Raw genomic sequence first — 19,013 nt, 5'->3', positions numbered from 1 at the left:
ATAGAAATGCGTGCCTTTAGAGAATTTCATAATTTTAAGTGTGTTTTTTATCGGATTTTTTTTAATTACTAATTAGTTTTTTAATCTATTTTAAACTTAATTAATAACATTATCCTACTAAATTTAAAGCATTAAATCACTCTCTAAAAAATAATTAAGAAATTAAATAGATGGAGCTCTGAAATGCAGCTCTAGTCAGCACCTGTTTCGATTTCAAATGTGTATGTGGCGTTGAATTTATCCTAAAATAATTGTTGAATCAAGTAACACTGCGATGATGTTCAATTTAAAAAAAAGTTTTGTTATTAAATTTATCGGTTAAGGTTGAATTGAATTAATTAAAATTATTTTTTTAACTAATCAAATTTATGAGTAATCAAATTTATGAGAAATTTAATGATTAGTGATGGATTTATCGGTTAAATTAATCAATTTTTTTTAAAAAAATTAAATTCTAAAATAATCAAACTATATTTTCAAATTTGACTCGGTTTAACGAAACATTTACTTACTTCTACCCCATCTCAACTTGTTAGTGATCTATACAATCTATCCCCAAATAAAATATATATATATATATATATATATTTTTTTTTTTTACCAAAGTGAACTATTTCATAATTTTAAAATAATGTGGACGGGTGGCATTTTGCCACGACTATCACTTGACCACAACACAATTAACACAGAGATATTGTTCATTCATGATTCATGTCAAACTCGACCATCATAAATGCTGCAACATCCATATCTACATCTCTCTCTCTCTCTGTGACTGGTATCAAAATGTTGCAATCGGCAAACAATTCCTATCCGAAGTCTCTACTCACCCTGCACCAACCTCATCATCCCGACTCCTTCGTTTCAAATCACTCACACCGAATTCTCGCACGAGGACACTTCGTCGGGCCTGCACGTGTGCAGCACGAAGTCGCAGGCCGCGACTGCGTCCGCGATAGTGAGGAAGATCCACTCGTGCCCAATGGTTTCCAGCACCTTCGACGAGTCCAGCTTCTTCATCACCTCGCTCCCCGGGTTCGCCAACACAAGCTGATCGCATTAATCAATCGCAACCAAACAAGTTAGTTCTACAAATCAAAGCATCGGCATTATTATTATAACTGAATTGATGATCGCAAACGTTTTAATTTACACCTTGATGCCAAGTCTGTCGATGACCTTCTTGACCTCTTCCAGCATACCAATTCCACTGGTGTCGATACCACCCACAGCTGCAATCGGAGAGATATCGAATTCAGAATTCATGAACAAGTAGAGTTTCAAGCTCAATTAATTACCTCCCAAATCCAAGATCAAGTACTGTAAACTCGTCTTCCCCTCGGAGCTCTCCATCTCCTCATCGATCCACCTCGATATCCTATCGAGCAAACATCGATCGATGTGAATCTATCAGAGCAAGAACACTCGAATTGGCTATTGGTGTGTGTATATATCAATGCTTACCTCTCTCTCAAGTAGCTAGCGTTGGTGAAGTTGATTGGAGCATCAATGCAGAGGATAAGAACTCCGGGAACGCTCTGTGCCATCGGATACTGATCGACTCTCCGGTACGCCATCGAGTTGGGGATGTGGCCGAGGACAGTAGTTCTTGGCCTCGCAATGAAGAGCAAAACCCTCAGCAAAGAGATAGCCACCTGAAATAATTAAGTAATGATCAAATTGAGTGTATTTGTTTGGCGGCAATTGTGTGGTGATTTGACTTACGGCGATGACTAGTCCGATCTCGACGCTGCCGAAGACGACGCCCAAGTAGGCGCCCAAGCACACGCAGAAGTCGACCTTGTCGACGCGCCACAGGTGGATGGCCGCCTCGTAGTCGATGAGGCCGAGCATGGCGCCCATGATGATGGCCGAGAGGACGACCAGAGGGGTGTAGTGAAACAACGGGGTCAAGAGCAGCAAAGTGACCATCACCGCCGCCGACATCACCACGTTCGACATCGCCGTCTTGCAGCCGGCGTTGTAGTTGACGGCGGACCGCGAGAACGGCCCAGTCGTTAAGTAGCACGAGGTCAACGAGCCCACAATGTTCATCGTCCCAAATGCTATCATCTCTTTGTTGCCATCGATATGGTAATTCTTGAACATAGCAAAGCTTCTTCCTACAGCAATCCCTTCCTGCAACCACAAATAACATAAGAAGAATACGACAAGATTTATCATCATTCTCGTATGGAAGAGTACTCACTGCGAGGGCAATTATGCCGGCGACGATGCCGGTCTTAAGTGCCACAGTGAGATACGGCGACGTGAAGGTCAAGCTCGTCACTGAAGGTGGATTCAGTCCCTTCTTCAGGTGCCCAATCTGCAAATTAATAATGTATATTATACCACCGAAAGAATATCATCCACATGCTTCCTCAAGAAAACAAATAAGAATTACTCACCACTTGGACGCCATGATTTTCTGCATGAGTGACGTAGACCAGAAGGGTCGCAAGAATCACAGAAGTCAAGGGAGCAGCCGCTGAGACCCAGAAGAACCTCGGCTTTCTCTTACTCTGTTCAATCGTAAATTAAGTTTTTTATTTTAGTAGAATAAACAGATTAGAAAACACTGAGTTGGCAGGTAGCTAGCCAACTCTTATTTTCCTGATTAACAATTAAAATAACCCCCTTTGGTACACTAGCCTTTGAAATTTCAAAAGGTTTCCAGAAAACAAGCAATAGAACACCAGTGAACGGTAAGAGGACAAAAACAGAGGTGCGGTGTTATGAGTTCAAGTTGCGTGCACGCATAGATGAACTGGGAGGCAATCGATAAGAAGAAGGAGACAGGGTTCAATAATTTGCAGAGGCGAGTCATGGGCTGGCTTGTGGTCCTTGTCTATAATGCAGAGTTTTATGATATCTGTACTTACGAAGAAACGGGTGAGGAGAAGGAAGAAGAGGAAGCAGCAGCCGAGCACAGCGCTTTCCCACCTCCACTGCATTGGGAAGAAACGACACGGAGCATCATTTTAAGAGAGAGGGAAATATTGGATCGAAATTGGAGATTTGGAGTTGGATGGGAAGAGGAATACGAACCAGATGAACTTGAGAAAAGACCGACTTCATGACAGAGACCACGTCTGTAGCAGAGGTGAAGCGATCGAGGCCGAAGATGCCCTTGAGCTGCTGAAGACACACCACTGTGGCGGCCCCTGCCATGAACCCCACTATGGTTGCGTGCGACAAGAAGTCCACTATGAAACCGAGCCTGCAGCGATCGTTGAGTTGAGAATTAATCGGTTTCGGTGATTCGTTTCATTAGATTAAGAAATCGGTGTTGTAGTGGGAAGCTACCTGAGGAAGCCGAGGGCGGCTTGGAAGAGGCCGGCGAAGAAGGTGGCGGTGAACGCGACGTGCAGGTACAGTGACGGCTCCTCCGTCGGGGAGATCTCGTTCGAAAGCATGGAGCCGATCAAGAGCGACGAGACGGCCACCGTGCCGACGGCCAGGTCGCGCGAGCTCCCCATCATGGCGTACACCAGCGGCGGCACAAAGCTCGAATCTTTTTCGACGGCGGCGCGAAATCAGTTAACGAATCCATCGAAAACGAACAAAAGATGGAATTTTTACAAGGGTCGAGTGATTACAGAGGCCGAGGATGGGAGGGAGGTTGGCGAGCTTGGCGTAGCTGATGCCCTGGGGGATGGCGAGGCTGGCAATGGTGATGCCGGCGATGAGGTCCGACTTGAAGAAGGAGAAGGTGTAGGTGGGAGCCCAGTCAAAGATGGGGAAGAAGTACTTGATGCCGAGCACGAGTTTCCGCCGCGCCGGCTGGTGGCGGAACTGCCGGAGAGGGTCGTCCGGGAAGAACGTCTCCTTCAGGTTCGCCCTGAAGGTGTCCAGGAACGGCCGCACCGGAGGAACCGGCACACGCCGCGGGAACTCCGTCACCGCCGGCACGTCCGCATTCCCCATACAACTCGCAAAAAGTCGGAGGAGGAGAAGAGAGTGGGCAAGGAGCAGCAGTAGCAGAGCAGGCGCTTGGGCACAGCGAGAAGATGAGCAGGATGGAGCCTTTATATAGACAGGTGGCGCAAAGGTCCCCTGGGTGGGTATGTGTCAGGCATCCAGAGGCTGTTGCTCTGTGGACCCGATATCAAGCCAGCAGAGCCCACGTGGACCGACGTTCTGCGATAAGGAACGTGCGTGGTTTGAATTGCTATCGTCATCCTGCTGGGAATGGAAATCTGGCAGTGACGCGCCGACAGAGAAGCCGGGAGTGGACCCAGCTGGACGCGGAGATCAATTGCAAGGAAAGTGATTTACAATTCCAGTCCCCGAGCGCCAAGTGGCGGCGTGTCCTATTTTTACATAATTTTCTACTCGGAAAATCCAACTTGATTTCTACTCCATCAGTGGCCTTGAATTGGACCATGAGTCAAACCGCCGGTCCAAATTGTCCAACCGCCTTACAGTGAACCAATTGATTACTTCGGCGGCTTGCCTCGTGCCATAAAATTAGCATTGCAATGTCATTAACACCTTCACGCGTTAATGATAAAGTTTTTTATTTTATTTACATGTATTAACGTCTTCTAAGAGTGAACACGTTAATACTATATATCGGCGTTAATACTTCGAGTATTAATGTCATTATGAATTCTCTCATGGCGTATACTATGAAAGTAATTTTCAACAGGTTTATGGGTTCGATAAGAAAATTTTCTTTTATGTTTAGTTATTTGACTATCAGTAGAATCATCTCTAAAATAAAACAAAAAATTGAGACGTATAATTAAATGCTATTGGGGTTATAGATATTTACGATTCAATCTCTATGATATATTTATAGAATTTTTTTTTCTAAATCAAACATACAAACTGGCTTCTAGCTAATCTTGTCATATTCTTCTGATGGTTGATTAGTCGATGATGCTAACTAGATTTATTATTATTTTTTATTATAATAATTCTATTAGGATATAACTTATGAATTGACATAATTAATATTTGTATGAATATTTATTCTAATATGTATTAGAATTAATTTTTAATAGGTACAAAATAATTAATTAGATGTTTGATGCCCTATAAAATCGTTATGTTAACTTAGACGAATTAATAAATAATATTTTTTAATGAAAGATTCATTTAAAAATATCATTTGTTTTAAACGTTCTCGGATTTATCCCAATCATCTATGAAAAAGTTTCATGGAGTATCGCCTCCAGGATTAATCCATATGTCCTAAATCCCCCAGGCTAACAAAAGAAAATCTATTTATATAAATAAATTAAGGATAGTTTTTTTTTGTAAAAAATGAAATTAATATTCAAAAAAAATTGAACGATTGCACAGGTGGACGTGGTTGGAGCATTGAGTGGCCGCACACGTGGTTGGCTCTACGGAGCCACTTTACTCACTGCTAGCGACGTCCATCTTCTCCCACGTTCTTATACGTCTCCACGTAGGGCTAAGGCTAATAACAGCTAATCAAGATTTATAATATTTTAATTTATTAAATAAAATAATCAAACTAAATTTAAAATAAATTTAATCATTAAAATAATTATTTAAACTTAGCTGGAGTTTTTTTTTACGAACGTGAGTTTTATTGAATCTTGAATTTGATTCACGTCGATATTATTGAACTCTCAGCGTAAATTTATTTGATTATTTAAAATTTTTATGATTTTAAATTTATTTTATTGATAAATATAATTTATAAATTTTATCCATCAATATTATTTAAGAATATTATTCATAAACAGTGCATGAATATTAAAGATCTGAATATATATACATTTAAGTCTACTCATTTAGTCTAAGGACGCAATTTGTTGATTGAATTGATTTTATTTATATTAAATGAACATAAATAAATTTTTACTAAATTGAACATCAAATTTATCCATGAACACTTGATTCATTTAAACATTATCTATAACAAAACCTAAGAATTATAAGGGAAGAGGAAGGAGTGTTAGGACCCGTGCGAGCTAGAGGGGGAGGATGAATATCTTTAATTGCTTCTCGTCTTAATATCAGGCTCGTCGTTTGAATACGCAACGGAAATTTGAATCAATACCGACGCCACATGCACAACTTCGAGATTTACTTAATACCCGTCTCTTAGATGACTAATTCAAGATATATTCCTAGTCATCTTCCTCCACTACGAACTTCTCCTTTTCGAATACCTTCTAGAGCCGGAGAATCCTTTTACAACATGTTTTTATAAGAACACAACAAAAAATGAATACAAAGACAAATAAAATTAAAAATCACTTTACAATGAGAAACTTACTTTGGATACCTTTTTGTTACTTGGAAATACCTCTTGTTGATCCGAAAATACACCAACATTTCACCTCAAAATCTCTAAGAACCAGCCCCTTCGAATCTTCACAAAACCCTCTTTTATAAGATTGCATTTGGGTTAATTTTCACCTACCAATTGATTGGTAGACTTTACCGGTTGATTGTCACGTTTGATCCGATCTTGTAAATCACGCAGTTTGGTCGACTGATCCTGACAGGGGTGGATCCACTGGGGGGCAGCGTCGATGGTCACCCCCCTTGTCGGTAGTGGAATTTGGGGTTCATCTGGTGGTGTTTTCTTGCCCAGATATGGTGGAGGTGATGAAGAAGGCGGTGAAGCTCGACGTTGAGCTCATCGTGGAGGAGCGGAACATGCTGTCGGTGGGATACAAGAACGTGATTGAGGTGCGCCAGGCTGCGTGGAAGATGTTCAACTCGATGGCGCAGAAGGAGTCAAGGGGAAACGAGCAACACGCGAAGATGATAAATGAGTACAGGATGAAGGTGGAGTCGGAGCTCTCTGACATCTGCAGTGACGTCATGACTGTGATCGACGAGCATCTCATTTCGTCTTCGACGACCGCGGAATCGTTGATCTTCTACAACAAGATATGAGCTAAATTTGAAAGTTTGGATCAACTGAAAGAGACTTTGAGGATTAACTTCGGTATATAGTTTTAAATGTAGGAAGGGAGATTATTACCGCTATCTGGCAGAATTCAAGAGTGGAAACGAGAATAAGGATATTGCAGATCAGTCCCTGAAAACGTATGAGGTACCCTTTTTGTCCTGAATGGTCTCTCAAATTTTGCTACTATTTTCAGTCCTAGATCTGTTTTTCTTCTAAGATTATTAGCACGTCAATGTGCAGTTGTAAAATTACAACTGCACATTGATGTGTTGAACCCCTTGTTCATGATCGCCCACCGAGAGAGATGGAGGATACCACCCCTTGTTCGTGATCGCCCCTCCATGCTTGAATTCTTAGATCCGCCACTGGATCCTGATGATCGTTGACTGAACTTAAATATGCCTTTCTTGCGTTGATTCAATCTGATCTTTACCGTTGCCAAAATTGGATCGGTCGACTGATCTAAGTTTTCTGTCGATTGATAACATTGTGTTTCTAAGTTTACAAAACTTGTTTATGTTTATGCTACGCTGGCCAGATCGGTCGACTAAACTGCTTGTTTGGCCGATCGAACCCTCGGTCAACTCCAGTTTACAGAACTTGCTTGTGTTTGTGCCACGCTGGTTGGATTAGTCGATTGAACTGCCCTCGGTCAACTCAAACTTTATTCTATCTGCAAAATAAAATTAGCACAATAACAATATAATAATAGTCATGTAAAACAGGGTTAGATAAATATATAAGTGCATGAATGAGACACTTTAGGACTGTCTTGATCTCAACTTAAAAGTCTCCTAGTTTCTTCAATTGGATGAACGCCTAAGATTTGTTCCTACCGAGACATAACCTCACTACACTCCCCCCAGGAGCTTACTTCAACTCACTTGCCAAACATTGGTTCCTTGATAAGGTCGCAACTATCACATGCGCAAGTCAAATTAACAATTTCTAATCAATCGAAACCCCTTAGCCTACATAGGTAGTATAGTAGAGGGTTCGAGTTGTTTCTCACATGGAACCAGTCGTAGGATGTTTGTTTTCAAATGAAATCGGATAAGGTGGGTTTTATTCTCTAAACCTAATATTGGGACCTTGACACTGCTAGAGTAGAGAGAGGGGGGGGGGGGGGGGGAATAGCGTCTCACCCAAATGTCGCTTCCTATAATGGTTAGTATGCACAACCGAATACAAAAATAAATACTAATAATAGAAAGCAAACCTAACACGTTGATTTAACGTGGTTTAGAGATAAATCTCCTACTCCACGGTTGTCCATAAGGTGGACGATCCCGACCCGTCGGAGTTTAGGTGAAGGGGGAGCGAAGTTTAGGTTTAAGTGGGAAACCTACACATCTTTGCCAGAAATCCTAGCTCAAGATAGAGCTTAGGTGAATAGGGAGCGATTTCTCATTTATTGGCAGAGGGGAAGAAGTTTACTTTTGCAGGAAATCTTAGCTCAAGAGGAGCTTAGGTGAAGGGAGCATAGGATTAGGTTCCATGATTTATGCATGTGTAGATTGCATGTTTATTTGCATTATTATTGCTATATTGTTTCCCTAACTTAAACGGGTTGCCAAACATTAAAAAGGGAGAGATTGCTGGAGCAATCTAGTGAACCTAGGTTTTGATGTTTGGGCAAAGATTTAAGTTAGGTTTATTATTGTATTTGATATGCATTGTGAGTATGTAGGATATATGTACAACAAGAAAAGTCCAAGTGTGATCTTGGCAAAGGAGGAAAGTCGAAGGATGAGTCTTGGCGGTGTAAGTCCAAGCATATAGTCTTGGAAACGTAAGTCTAAGTTTGACTTGACAATGGATGAAGTCCCAGAGGTGCAACCTCTTGGCAAAGGATGATCCGACAACAATGACAAGGCCGATGGAAGCTCCAGAAGGTAAGACGTGAAGGATAGGGAATCATCCAAGGGGTGCAAGGCTAATGGAGGAGGCTAAAAGGCTAGGTCTAGGTTGGTCGGGCGAGGACAAGTGTTGAGTGAATGTACTCGGGGGTTAAATCCTAGGATTAGGGTTTTACTGTAGCGTTACTGTAGCAGTATTGTAGTGTTACTGTAACAGTACTGTAGCAGTCGACTGGTAGCCGACCATTGGCTTGTAATAGTCGAATTTCACTTAGGACCAGTCGACTGGTGGTTGTACCAGTCGACTGGAGGCGGAAAAAATAGTAGGTGTTTTCCTCCCGAGCTTTATTTAATAGAGCTCGGGATGCTTGGCCAAGGTTGATGAAATTAGTGGTGGTTAACCCTAATTAGAATTTCCAAGTGCCCAAGTGATCTAGCGTTCTTGTACGATTTTGTGGCGAGGTTTCTCCACCCACAAGGAGCTACTCGAGCTAGCCGGAGGTTTTCCAGGAAGTCATCCACCGACGGATCGGGATCGTCCACCTTACGGACAGTCGTGGAGTAGAAGCTTCATCTCCGAACTACGTTAAACAACATATTAGGTTTGTCTTCTTTTGTTAGTGTTTGTCTTGTGTTTCCGCTGTGCACACTAACCATTGTAGGAAGCAACGTTTTGGGTGAGACGCTATTCACCTCCCCCCTCTAGCGGTCGTCAAAATCCCAACAATTGGTATCAGGGCAATGATACAATTCTAAATGAAATTCTAACTAACAAGCAATGATGAACCCATAGCTCAGTGTCACTCTACACTACGGATAACACCATCAACATATATAAATGAAATTAAATAACAATCCTATCTAACTATTGAAGATTACCCTGTATCGTATTGTCATGCTACGACATAAGAAAATTTATCAATAGACATGAGGCAAAAACAAATGGAATTGTAAGACAGTTAATTAAATAATGTAAATGCAGAGAAAACAATCAACATGAACAAGAAATAAATCCTAATTAACCAATCCAATTTCCCAATCACATACGAGCAGTGTTCCACCTGTCACACACGGAACCAATGAGAAGAACTCCACTATCAATCGGAAACCTCCTGACTTCGGTGGACGATGATGTTGGTGGTCGGAGATGCATTCGACGAGTGTGGAAGCGCAACTTCCTCAAACAAACCATTTCGAACTGAATCAGAAGTGCTGTTCAGAAATTGTCAACCCTAGATTCAAGCTTGATTGAACCACACCGGTTGAACCGAGATTGGATAGAGTCAAAAGTAAACTACATTGTGGGTTCCTCACTGAAGACAAAGGTGGACCACTAGAGCTGGTTAATTGACGCTCCTGCCTTCACAAACCACACCTATGAGAATGCCCAAACTTGCTCCAAGGCTGGATTGCTCCAAGGCTAGACTGTGGAAGGGTGAAATTGCCGCTGAGGAGAGGGAATAGGGAACACCATTGTAGTGGAAGACCCATGCATGTTCAAACCATGTCGGCAAGGATGCCTAACTGGAGTTGATGATGGAGATGAGCCGCATTCGCCACCCACAGGAATGCCGCTTCCGCATTCTTCACTGTGCCCGACAGAGAGCTCCGACTAGAATGAGGAGTTGGAGAAGAAGGCCTCGTCAGAGAAACCACTCTGGCTCTGCCCAATGGTCTTCGTCATTGCCAAGCTACCGGAAGTTGCTACCGTTGTAAATCCGCCAGAAGCTACCGCCGTCTCTTCTTCGTCTTCGATCGAGAAAGAGGAAAGGGGTTGTTGTGATTTTGGTAACCTAGCACTTTTTCTTGAACCAGAAAAATGTTTTATTCCTCTCTTGAATCAAACCAAAATCTGAACCGGTTGGAACCAACTAAACCAGACAAAAATCTAAATTAGGGTTTAAGGTTATTCAAATTGGGCCTTTAAATTGAGCTCTTTCTTCTCCTTTAAACCTTTGGCGATTAAACCAAACCATGATTAGACTAAACCGGTATTCTTCCTCTCAATTGTTGTCTCCCTCTAGTACTACAAAATAAAATATAATCAAATAATATCTAAAATACCCATAAAATGTATAGGAATTGAAATGAAGACTAATAAAGATTCAAACTCATGAAACACGCTAAAAGTACATATTTGGATACATGAGAGGATAAAAATACCGATAAATTATATTAAAATAATATGTCCAAATGATGATCATCAAATCCCTCACACTTATTCTTGCACGTCTCGTGCAAGTGAACAAAATAAGAAAATAACTGAAGATGCATTCCCCTAGCAATTCTTAATCATATTTAGAAGATCGTGAAATAAAGTTACCTAAGATTATCAAATTCCAATGACCTAAGCATTCATGGATTCAATTCATACACTGATTAACAAGCATGATAACTTCAATCCATAAAAAGCTGAGAATGATAACAAAATAAATCACACAAGGTAAGTGATGGTGGCTCTCCTTTCATAATTATGCAATGGTGGAGCTCACTCAAGCTTCTCATGGTTTATACACTACCATATGCTTGCTTTTTTTCTATTCATCACTATCATATACATAGGAATGCACAATAAAACAATGAAGGCTTATTTGGAATGTAAGGGAAACATGAATCGAGGAAAATGATATCTGGTAGGAAGACCTGATGGGTCGAAGAGTCAAGTAGGTCTGTAATACTAAGTGAGGTAAGCACTGGAGGAGAGAGTTCAGCGAGAGCAAGTCCCAGTTAGGGGTTGTAAACATCGGTCCAGCTTAGAGCTATTTTAGAAGTCTAAGCTGAAACCATGACTAGATCCTTGTCTTGGGAAGATATGATCTAATTAACAATCATTTTGTTCATTTTATATTGTGCTAACTCTGTATAGTAGGGTATTTTTACTGACATTTTTATGTAGGGAAAAAGCTGAAAAACTTGGGTTCCAGGCGCCCGGATTACTTCCATGCGCCTGGACATTCGAGCGCCCGAAATCGACTGAACCCAATAAGCTCTAGTATGAGGTGGCGTACTCTGGTTGGCCGACACATGTCAAGGTCCAGGTGCCCGGAGGGGGTCTGGGCACTCCGAGGTGGATAAAACTTCGTGGATGATGTTTTGACAAGGTGAGGCCACGTCAGCAGTCCAGGTGCCCGGAGAGGACCTCCAAGCACCCGGAATAACCTATAAAAGTAACTTCGAGCAGTAGCTTCAAATTATAAATTCCTACGACTTTCATACTTGTGCGCTGCTCCAAAAAGATCTTCGAGATACCAAAAAGCTGCTCCAACAAGTTACGCTCGAGTCTTCTATTTTTGTATTGTCAGTATTATTTTATTTGTTGCAATTTATACTTAATTTTTGTATCTATCATTCATTATTATGGTGATTGTCCAACGAAAGTACTCAGTGAGTGCGGATCTTGGAGTAGGAGTCGTTGAAAGCTCCGAACCAAATAAAACTACTTGTGTTAGCGCTTGTTTTATTTCCTTCTCTTTTCTGCTACGTATTCTCGTGATTTAAAAAAAATGACAAATGTTATTCACCCCCCTCTAGTATTTTTACGATCCTGCATACTTGACCTCTTCTCATATATTGTCCAAACATCAAAACTTAAGGTCAAATCTACTCGAACTTAATTAAACTAATTAACCTTGACCCGAGGATGATTGCACCAATAATCTTCCAATAACAATTTCATAGCTGCTACAACATGGTTAAATTAGAACGTTATAGTAGCTACGAAATCGTAGCTGCTACAACGTGGTAGGACCACAAACAAGAACATTATAGCAGCTAAGGTTTTGTAGCTGCTACAACGTTGTATCTGTAGGGGATCGGTGGCCGGCTTGAAGGGGGTTGGATAGACGGCGCCCCCAAATAATCGCTTTCTTCCTACACTTATTAGTATGCGCAGCGGAAATCTAATACTAACTACGAATATGAAAGCTAGAAACTAAAACTAAGAAAGGAAAGGCAAACCGCTAACACGTTCGTTTAACGTGGTTCGGAGATTAGGGCTCCTACTCCACGGCGTGTCCTTGAGGTGGACGATCCCGATCCGTCGGTGGATTAGCCCCCGACAAACTTCGGATATCTCAAGTAGCTCCTTGTGGGTGGAGAAACCTCACTACAACACTCACAAACACTTGAGAATAAGTAGACTACTAATTAGGGTTTACCACCACTAATTTCGTTAACTATAACCAAACTCTCAAGCTTTGGTTATATAGGTCTCGGGTTGAAAATCCTGCCTACTAGTCGACTGCCAAAACATGCAGTTGACTGTCCTCTGTGAAAATTTGACTGTTACATCCCAACGGCTCGATACCAGTCGACTGCTAAAACTAGTAGTCGACTGGTGCAGTCGACTGCTAAAACATGCAGTCGACTGATCCACACTGACCGAACGAACAGAACCATTCTGTTCGCGCCCAGTCGACTGCGCAGTCGACTGCTAAAACATACAGTCGGCTGCTACAGTGCTGCTACAGTAACGCTACAGTACTGATACAGTAAAACCCTATAATTAGGATTTTACTCCGAGTACAATCTCTCGTGCACTCGTACCCTCACCCTTATGACTCACTTGACGCTTCTTTGCAGCCTTGACCTCTTGCCTTCAAGCCTACTTCCTTTGGCTCTCGTCCCTCGAATGCATTCAAGCCCGCGGCTCGTCCCCAATGTCATCCTTCGCGTATGCTTCGAAGTCGCTTCCCTCGGCCCTTGTCCTCGCTGCCTTGTCCACGGTCCCTCGGATACTCCATCATTCACCAGACCCGAAGCCGTCAACCTAAGTCACATGTGTATCCTGCAATCCTGCACAACTCAAGTACACATATCAAATAACAAGGGTGAATCTAACTTAAACCCTTTGCCCAAACACCAAAACACATGGTCGCACGGACTATTGGGATTGCTCCAACAATCTCCCCCTTTTTGGTGTTTGGCAATACGTTTAAGTTAGAGAAAACAAATAGCAAATAAACATGCTAATACAATGGACTTACGATGCCAAGGCTACACACTTGGACTTACTCCGCCGAATGGACTTACGTTGCCAAGGCTACACACTTGGACTTACACCGCCGAAACAATGCATCATGCATTGGAACCTATCCCAAGGCTCCCCCTACACCTATGCTCTCCATTGAGCTAGGAATTTTCCCACAGGAATTTTTAAGAACCTATCCCAAGGCTCCCCCTACGCAAAGACACTTTCAGGTTTTCTCAACTAAACCTTACTTCTCCCCCTTTGCCTAACATCTAAAAATTTCTCGAACAATATCTCAATTGTTGAAAACTTGTCATCCAAATTGACCCTAAACTCATGTATTAATCCCCCATGGATCTCATACATCTATACAAGCTGACCCGGTTAAAATCCAGTGTTGAAAACACTTTCAGACTGATATCAGTCGACTGTAAGAAGTAACAATCGACTGCCCCCATGAAAATGAGCTTACAGAGACATTCTGTGCTCATGAACAGTGTTAACAGTCGTCTGGTAACTGAACCAGTCGATTGGTACACTATTCATGAAAAAATCAACATTTTCTGGCCAACTTCATAAATGCGTCAGAAATTCCACAGACCTCCAAAAAATCCCAAATTTTGTGGAGATGTCTATTTTATCAGTATCTACTTAGAATATATATATATATATATAAATATATTTATCACAAATCCTAAGATTGACATAAAACACAAAACTAGCTAAAATGTTCAATTGAACCTTGACCTAAAGTCCTAGTTTTGGCTTCCTCTTGATGTATTTGCCCATACTAACCCACAATGCATTCCTAGCATTGGTTTATATGTCATCTATACATTCAAAATCAATTATCATGCCATATGACCCCAATGTCATATTTTCAAGCATGAAACACAACTCAATTGTGCCAAAACCCTAGGTTTGAGACTCAAGTTCGTCTCCAAACCACTTGACACATTTCATGACCCAATCTAGACTCCCAAGCAGTACCCACTTGAGATCCATTTTCCATGAGTCCCAACTTGACTCTTAGAGCTCCCCCTAGAGCTCTTAATCCTAGCCACCTCCCTAGGTAACTCATCCACAATGACTATGCCACATCGGTGCATCTCCGGTGACACTTGGCCTACAAACCTAACTTTCTTAACCTTGGACACTTTGTCCTTGGTTAATTTTTCCTTACCTTTAAATGATTTTCCATTGCCATTTATTGGTTTCTCCTTGCTATAGTCATATGCAACCCTAGCATAAGACTTTCCCTTAGCTTCGGAGGACTCTCCCTTGCCATGATCATTTGTCACCCTAGCATATGATCTCTTATTAGCCTTGAAGGGACTAGATCGGTATCCCAAACCCGATCTATCATGGTTGGGTCTTTGGCTACCCAACACCATATTTAATTCCTTAGATCTAACATTAAATCTCTTAAGGAATTGCTCTAACTTATCAAGCTTTTCCCTTAAAGCTTGATTCTCCTTTTCTATGTTCCTAACCCGAGAGTTAATTTGTCCACATTGGACATTCCTAGACCTACCCACTTTTCTAGCTAGGCATATGTCTCCCCTTCTTGGGATTAATGCCTTGGGTCTCCCTAGGTCTATTGTTTCTAGATTTTTCATGCATAGATTTCCTAGGGTTTTGATCGACAATTACCCTACTTCTATCATAATATCTAAATCCAAAATTTTTCATTGCTACATAATGATAATCATTATTTTTCCTAGCATGCATGGAGGAATTTAAATTTGACCTCAAATTTAAACTAAGGTTTACCTTACCCTTTACCTTTGAAGCTCCCCCTTGACATGAGCCTCCATTCTTCTTCTTCTCTTTCTCCCATTTCTTCAATTGCGCTAGCTTCTTGATCTCTCCCTTCTTGGGACATTTTGTGTGGTAGTGACCCTTCTCTCCACACGTGAAGCATATGATGCGCATCTTCTTCTTTTGAACTTCTTCATTCCTACAACCCACATTAGAATTTAAAATAACTTGATTGGGTTTAGGATTTACCTTCTTCTTACCCATAGGACATCTATTCTTGTAGTGTCCCTTCTCATTGCACCCGAAGCATATTATATGGTCTTTTGACTTTACTTCGGTGGAGGTGCTTGCTAGGTTGATTTCCAAGACTTCTTCTTCTTCTTCACTTGTCTTGGATTGTTCTTCAACCTTTGAGGATGTCTCCTCATCCACACTAGTGGATGGCATTTCTTCATCCTTTTCCTCTTTCTCCTCGGAAGTTGAGTGCTCTTCACCTTCCAATTGCTCCTCCTCTACTTGAGCTTCTTCATCCGTTTCTTCGGATTTTTCTTCTTCTTGTGTAGGCATAGGTTCTTCCCATTGAGCCTTCTTTATCTTGCTCCACAAATCGTGAGCATTCTCGTATTTACCTATTGGTGCAACATTCCTCAGGTCAAGGTTGACCTGGTTGACCAAGCTTGAGTCTTGGTTTGGATTTCGATGTTTGACAATGCAAGGTTGATTGAAGAAGAGTCAAGTAGATCAAGGATGACCGGATACTTGACTGGGAAGTCCTAACTGGGATGTTAGGCAGGAGGAAAATCCTGGTGAGTGAAGTCAGGTGAAAGACCTAGTGAGTGAAGCTAGGCAATTGGGAAGTCCTAGTGAATGAAGCTAGGCAGGAGAAAAATCCTGGTGAGTGAAGCCAGGTGAAAGACCTAGTGAGTGAAGCTAGGCAATTGGGAAAGTCCTGGTGAGTGAAGCCAGGCAAGAGAAATCCAGATGGGTCAAGGTTGACCAGACATCTGGTGAGAGTCCAAGTAGGTCAAAGGGATTGACCGGATACTTGGCACGAGGAAGAAAAGTCCAAGTAGGTCTTAGGGAGTGACCGGATACTTGGCAAGAAGAGAAAAGTCCAAGTGGGTCAAAGGAATTGACCAGACACTTGGTGAGAGAGTCCTAGCTGGTCAAGGGTGACCGGATGCTAGGTTTTATGTACCAACAAGTCATGGTTGACTAGATGTTGGTATAGGGGGCTTTGGGCTTGGTTTTGGGCAAAAACCAAGATCTGGATTGATCAGCCGATTGATCCAGCAGGTTTGGATTGATCCGTGGATTGATCCAGCAGGTTTGGATTGATCCGTGGATCGATCCGGTGAGTCCCCGCGAACAGAACCCCTCTGGATCGATCGGTGGATCGATCCAGAGGTCCAAATCGATCAGTGGATCGATTGGGACGCTGCTGCTTCGCGCGATAAGCGCTGGATCGATCCGTGGATCGATCCAGAAGTTTTTCCAGAGCACAGAGGCGCTCTGGATCGATCCGTGGATCGATCCAAAGCCTCCCCGATCGATTGGGAGCATTTCAATCGATCGGGATTCGACCGTTAGCGTCGATTTAAGCCGCAGGCGTTCATTTCCTTCGGCAGATCTTCACCGATTCATTCCAGATTCATCACAGCTCCTCCCCAGCACTCTCTAAGCTCCTCACCGCCAGTTCTTGAAGGTTCTTGGAGGTTCATCCAAGTCAAGAGGCGAGTTGCAACAAGAAGAAGAAGAAGCTAGGGTTTTTACTACATCTCTTGTAAGCTTTTGCTTATTCTTTACTACCCTTTCTTCTACTTGTATTGAGAGTCTTGTAGGGCTTCTCCGCCTTCGATAGTTACCGAAAAGGAGTGTTTATTAGTGGAGGTGTGTGTGTGTGCGTGGATCCTTGGACTAGTCACCTCTTGTGAGGTGGATACCAAGTAAAATCCTATTGTTAGCATTGTTGTAGTTTGTTTCTTTGTATTCCGTTGCGCATCACTTTGAAGAAACAAGCAACGAAGCACGACGAGCACACGCGAAGCTATTCACCCCCCCCCCCCCTCTAGCTACTTTTCGGTCCCAACAAGTGGTATCAGAGCAAGGTTACTTTTCACCGGAATCACCGCCGGAAGGGGCAAACATAACAAGCAAAGTTAGAGGGTGAAGAAGTTGGAGCAAATTCATCAAAGTCAAAGAATTCAAGAAGCTCAACTTCAAGATGCAATTCCAAGATGGACTTGGATTTGATACTAGGGTGGCTCCACCATACACATCCACAAGCTTCGATTCTTGGAGATCAAGAATTGAAAATTTCTTGATGATGGAGATAGAGCAATGGTTTGCTCTAATGGAAGGTTTTAAGACTCCAAGGAATTCAAAGGGCAAAGTTCTCAAAAGGAGCAAATGGAGCCAAGAACAAATCCAAAGATGTGAGGTCAATGACAAAGTGACCAAGCTTTTGGTCAATCTATTGCCGAGCAACATCTTGGAGAAAATTGGAGAAGTTGAAGATGCCAAAGAGCTATGGAGCAAATTGGAAAAGGCTCATGAGATCCCCTCCACTGTACCTAACCAAGAAGAATCCAAAGAGGGTGACCCATTGGAGCAAGATCAAGAGGAGGACTCCGAATTTGAGAGATGCTCAACTTCCGAAGAAGAGGAAATTCAAGAAGCTTCATTCTCAAGGGAGTGTAATCAAAAGAGCAAGGAAGGAGCATATTCCTTGTTTCATGTACAAGAGGATGAAGAAGAAGGTGAAGCCTCCACCACTAGGATTGAGGGGGAGCAACTCTTGGTGACACCGGATCAAGAAGAAGGAGAATCCTCCACATCCGGGTCAAGAGAAGAAGAGGATGAAGAAGCTTCCACCTCCACAAGTCAAGATAAATCAATTGGAGGGAAATCGATTTCGGATCAAGAGGAAGCCTCTACATTCATATCAAATGGAGGAGCAAGTGCCACCCCTACACAAGAAGGTATAAATAGTTCAATTAATAATAAGAATCATATTATATGTTTTGAATGTAGGGAACATGGGCACTACAAAAGCAAGTGCCCTAAATTGGCCAAGAAGAAGGGCCAAGTGACACCTAAGGGCAAGGAGAAGCCAAAGGAGACTATCCCCGGAACAAAGAAGAGCAAGGAGCACATTGTGTGCTTCTCTTGCAATCAAAAGGGGCATTACCGGAGTCAATGCCCTAAGGGGAAGAATATGGTCAAGGCTCAAGGAGGAAGCTCAAGTCAAGGGGGAGCCTCTAAGGTAAAAAGGAAGGTAACTTTTATTGAGCCTACCCCTTTACATTATGGTAAAAAGCATGCTAGTTCTAACTTATATCATTTTAATGCTATTTACCATAAGAATAGAGAGCATGGTAAAATTAAGGAAAATAATGTAGCTTACCATGCTAAAACTACCACACCTAGGATTAGGAAGGTAGATAAAAATCTAGGCAATCACACTAAGGACCTTAGCTACAAGCCTATAAATAAAAATGCTCATAAATTTAATGGAAAA

The 19,013-nt window shown here is 42.1% G+C and overlaps 1 protein-coding gene and 1 pseudogene across 1 annotated transcript; one reads left to right on the top strand and one right to left on the bottom strand.

Moving 5' to 3' along the window:
• Nucleotides 1–680: 680 nt before the first annotated feature.
• On the bottom strand, nucleotides 681–4,002 carry LOC121985127 (sulfate transporter 3.1-like). Its single transcript, XM_042538411.1, has 11 exons — nucleotides 3,600–4,002; nucleotides 3,307–3,514; nucleotides 3,049–3,220; nucleotides 2,883–2,948; nucleotides 2,409–2,522; nucleotides 2,210–2,326; nucleotides 1,726–2,139; nucleotides 1,465–1,655; nucleotides 1,299–1,378; nucleotides 1,156–1,232; nucleotides 681–1,050 (listed from the first exon to the last, which is right to left on the bottom strand). The coding sequence occupies exons 1-11, from the start codon at nucleotides 3,925–3,927 to the stop codon at nucleotides 874–876; spliced, it is 1,944 nt and encodes a 647-aa protein (XP_042394345.1). The 5' UTR covers nucleotides 3,928–4,002; the 3' UTR covers nucleotides 681–873.
• A 17-nt stretch (nucleotides 4,003–4,019) lies between these two features.
• On the top strand, nucleotides 4,020–10,015 carry LOC121986856 (annotated as a pseudogene).
• Nucleotides 10,016–19,013: the final 8,998 nt, after the last annotated feature.

The sequence above is a fragment of the Zingiber officinale genome, chromosome 5B (assembly GCF_018446385.1).
Source record: "Zingiber officinale cultivar Zhangliang chromosome 5B, Zo_v1.1, whole genome shotgun sequence".
NCBI lineage: Eukaryota > Viridiplantae > Streptophyta > Magnoliopsida > Zingiberales > Zingiberaceae > Zingiber > Zingiber officinale.
This window is presented reverse-complemented; position numbering and strand designations above follow the sequence as displayed.

What these genes read in the sequence shown, in the direction of transcription:
- LOC121985127 (XM_042538411.1), bottom strand. Translation starts at nt 3,927, where the DNA reads ATGGGGAATGCGGACGTGCCGGCGGTGACGGAGTTCCCGCGGCGTGTG. An exon ending in AAAATCATGGCGTCCAAGTG is followed by an intron (nt 2,327 to 2,408) that starts GTGAGTAATTCT and finishes ATTAATTTGCAG; the next exon opens with ATTGGGCACCTGAAGAAGGG. An exon ending in AGATCGGACTAGTCATCGCC is followed by an intron (nt 1,656 to 1,725) that starts GTAAGTCAAATC and finishes TAATTATTTCAG; the next exon opens with GTGGCTATCTCTTTGCTGAG.